At 39.4% G+C, this 4267-nt stretch overlaps 1 protein-coding gene across 1 annotated transcript in view; it reads right to left on the reverse strand.

The window, feature by feature from the left end:
- The window catches only part of LOC122329905 (matrix metalloproteinase-24-like), a 25408-nt gene extending 21598 nt beyond the window's left edge, over positions 1-3810 (reverse strand). The window contains exon 1 of the mRNA XM_043226567.1: positions 3367-3810. Coding sequence (XP_043082502.1) covers positions 3367-3477 — 111 coding nt within the window. The 5' untranslated portion in view covers positions 3478-3810. The remainder of the gene's footprint in view (positions 1-3366) is intronic.
- Positions 3811-4267: the final 457 nt, after the last annotated feature.

Consider the following 4267-nt stretch of genomic DNA (forward strand, 5'->3'; position numbering starts at 1 on the left):
ATATATAAATATTCTAATATTATAGATTATTTAGCTGCATCATCCAGTGTATGCATGTGTATTTTGGGGGTGAATCACTACAGCCATGGTGGTAAAAATAACATTCGCTCTTGTTTTAATGTAAGATTAGCAAAATGAAAGAAACTGCAACAGAAAGATGGACGCCGAATTGAACTCCATCTGACTCCTATTCACACACACACACACACACACACGCACACATCATGTTATACGAAGTGACAAACATCATCCAAACATGTCATTCTGGAGAGAATATGCCTTTGTTGGAGAGATGTGACAAAGCTTTATCTGTTCACGGTGACGTTTTTTCTCTAGACTGACAGCTCTGGCGCTATTTAACTGCACTTTCGCAAGACGTGACGACTTAAATCTATACAATGAATGAAATAACGCCCCCATAATCCAGACGATTTATATTAATACAACTTTTTTCCATTTAATAAATCTTACTTTTTAATTAAAAAATAAATCAGTTGCGTCCCCGAGAGATAATTCCTTGGCTGGTTCTGGGAGGCCATTCTTCAACTGAAAGCCTCGTAAAGACCTCCAGAGAGCAATACGTATGGAGAGCGCGAGAACTGCCAAGAAAAGATTACATGTCCATTGTCAGCTCTTAATAATTTGGCTTTCTGAAAGACCAAATAGTTTGTCAATGGTTTCTTTTATAACACACCTCACTGCCTTCGCCGCACACTAGTTAAATCCCTCTTTTGTCTGTCTGTCACACACTATTAATAATGTCTCTCTCCAAAACACACACATACACACGAAGACAGAAAGCGAGCGNTGAACCATAACACAATAAAACTAGTTTAATGTGTCTGGTAAAATGGAGTTAATCATGTGGAACTGCAAGGAAGGGAGGAAGCTGAGGTGATGCTGTGGCCCAGTGACCAAACAGCTCCTGACCTCGGTCTCACAGAGACGGTCATAATGTCAAAACCTAGACGGATTTAGGTTAAACTACAGATCCATCATTTAGAAAGACAGAGACTTGTCTTATCCCTCCAAAGCCGATGTATTTGTGTGCGCAGGAAGCTACCAATATAACCCTCTGCCACTGCCACACCAGCAGAGCATGTAAGCCAAACCGCACCAATAAACTTCAATGCTTTACATCAGTGTCCTTTTATAACCTCAGACAAGTGGAAAATGCATTCTGTCTGTCTCCTTGATGCTTTTTTACCCCGGCAGATTGAATGTTTGATTCACACAAGGCTTTCTTAAAGGGACAGTTCACCTAAAATCAAAGTTCTCTCATCATTTACTTGCCCTCATGTCATTCCAAACCTGCTTACTTAAAAATGAGGGCTTTTAAAGGTGGTATTTGAAGAAAAGAACCAGCGTGAAGAACGTTTAACTAATCTGAATAACCTTTTTCTCATACAAAGAACCTTTTGTGGAATGGAAGAGCGCGTATGAACACAAAACAAGAAAATCGAAAGAATAACGAGGTCCAAAAAACACTGGAACCCATTGGCATTCATTGTATAGGCAAATTTAGCGTACAGTCTATTGGTTTTAGTGAGTATATTATGACCAAATGTTAATTTCTAAATAAACTTTACTCTTAAAAATTAAAGGTTCCAAAAGAGTGTTTTTGCAACAGTGCCATAGAAGAACCATTTTGAGTACCCCAATGAACCATTTTAAGAATAAAGACTCTTTACAGGCATTTGTGGTGACATGAAGTAACTAACATCTGTGGAAACTCTCCATTGGTTCTTCATGGTGAAAAAAGGTTCTTCAGGTTGTTGAAATTCTCAAAAAAAAAGAACTTTGAAGAACTGTTTCTCTGAAAGGCCATGAAAGCCTGTTTTTTGGAACCTTTATTTTTAAGAGTACATTCTTTATTGGCATCAAATCATGAAACCTTTCCAAATCTTCCAGATTCTTTAGATTATGAAATCTTAACTAAGAAAAAAGAAAGATGTTTCTTTTAAGAATTGTTCAATAAAAGGTTGAGGAACTTATAAAATGTTTCTTCTATTGTTCTTAAAACCCTCTTTTGGAAACTTTATTTTTAGGCGTGTCATATTAAGATTATTTTAATAATCTGAAGAACCTCTGCGATGGAAAGTTTCCACGAATTTCTGCGCAAAACCATTGATCTCACAGGTGCTTTCTTCTAAAAAGAAATCCAAACCAGTCCAGTGAAGAAGTCTGTATCAAGCCGATCTGTATTCCGCTTTGCTTCTCGCTGATTTATACAATGGGATGCCTAAATACACGGTGACTGGGGACTTTAAAGTACATGGTACTGTAAAATGTTATTGAATTGCTGCTGTCCCGAGAAAGCCTCTAATCTCGAAGGGTCTAAAATAGCAATCTTCAGAGAGCCGGTTGTCAGGATGAACGTTTAGGGCGTCTCAAGCTATTGTTTGCTTTACCGCAGATTTTAGGCTCCTTAAAGACATAAAGGGCATCTGACACAACTGTCAAGCTCATAAACAGGCGGTCTGCCTCTGCAACACCGTCCAGCGCTTGAGGAGAAAAACTTTGTCCTGAACGCACTTCACTATTCCAAACAACACAAACAGCTGTCTCATTTGAGCATAACTTCTGACCGACTGTAAATTCACAGCGGACTTTTATAATGTTGGCACGTTTCGAAGGGCGAAAGCTTTCTTTGCATGAAATGCCGCTGCATTTCTAATAAAAACGAAAAGCAGCATGTTTACCGTTACAATATTTAGGCTGTAATGACAGGTTGACTTCTTTGGTTGCTGGCCGGATATCAAGTCATGTCGAGTTGATTTATTCCACCCTTTGGTAAATCAGATTGTGCCAATAGAACAAAACTCAGTGTGTGTGTGTGTGTNNGTATGGACTAAACACCTCTCTTCTCTAAAGGAACGCTTATTGTAGACATTGCACCAGCACTTTACTGTATTTTTGAACAAATTAGCTACAGACCGAAGTAGCAACATCATGCCATGCCTAAACGCAACGCACAGTCCAACAAAAGTGCCTCTGCTTCACAACACAAGCTGCATGCCGCTTTTTATTTACTAAGCAACCGCGCTGGAACCCGAACGCCGATTTCCCTCGCGTGACACATTAGCATATTTAACGCAGCCTTTATTAATAAGCTTCCGTACGAATCACAAACCCGGCAAACAGCCACCAACAAGTCTCAGGCGTAACAGCGCGAGCTATTCATTTGCATCGCTGACGTTTGACAAACTTTAATTCGGCGTGTTCTAGAGAGATTAGACGTGCAAAAAAACAAACAAAAAAAAACGCGTTAGTAGTTCGCATGCTAAACGGCTCGATCTAGCAGGGTTTGTTACGCGTGTAGAGACGTGAAGGGCATCAACATCATCTCTTCTGTGGATCTCTTACCTCCACACTGAATTGCTGCTCCTCAGCGTCCACAGCACATAAAATCCACAGCAAGAACTGCGCGCACAAGCAATTCAACCCTCTTCTATTATGCAGTGTTAACAAAACCATAATGACCCGTATTTATTCGTTTTGGCTGCTTTTATTAATAGTCAATGATAAAAAAAAAAAAGCTAAGAACAAAAGAAGGAATAAATCCCCCCTGGTCTCAGTGGGTTGGAAACATTAGAGGCAGACAAACAGTCGTCACGTCGAGAGATATAATAATAACGATATCATATCACTCCGGGAGGCTCTGGTCGCGTTGTTCGCTCCTTCAGAGTTCGTCTCTTCTTTGTCTCCCGGAGGCGCAGATGTGATGATGATGCTCAGATAAGTCACATTTAGTTGTGCTGCTCCTCTTCTGCTCAGCGCGATGGACTGCGAGTTATCAACCATACCTCCCCCCCCTTTCTGCGCATGCGCGCTGCGCTCAGCTCTGAATCCCACCTCGGCGGAGAACCCACGGAGAGCAACGTCACGGAATCCTAGATCAGAAACCAAACACCAAACTGGAGTAAATAAACACATACTGTACTATAATAATAATAATAATACATTTAATGCCTTTATAAGATTTTATATGGGCTAACCCATTTATATTACGACATTTCTAAATCTACCAACATATGTACCAAATGTTCCAGTGTGTTTCGGTATATTTACACACACACACACACACACACACACACACACATAATTAATACATACTGTTGAGATTAGTTTGATCTTCTGTTAATTAAGCACGCACACAATTAATATTAATTAATTAATGTCACATTATACTTATTATAATGTGTGTGTGTGTGTGTGTACATACACATACATTTTATTTACTATATATAATAACTGTAATAAATAA

The sequence above is a fragment of the Puntigrus tetrazona genome, chromosome 24, assembly GCF_018831695.1.
Source record: "Puntigrus tetrazona isolate hp1 chromosome 24, ASM1883169v1, whole genome shotgun sequence".
Lineage (NCBI taxonomy): Eukaryota > Metazoa > Chordata > Actinopteri > Cypriniformes > Cyprinidae > Puntigrus > Puntigrus tetrazona.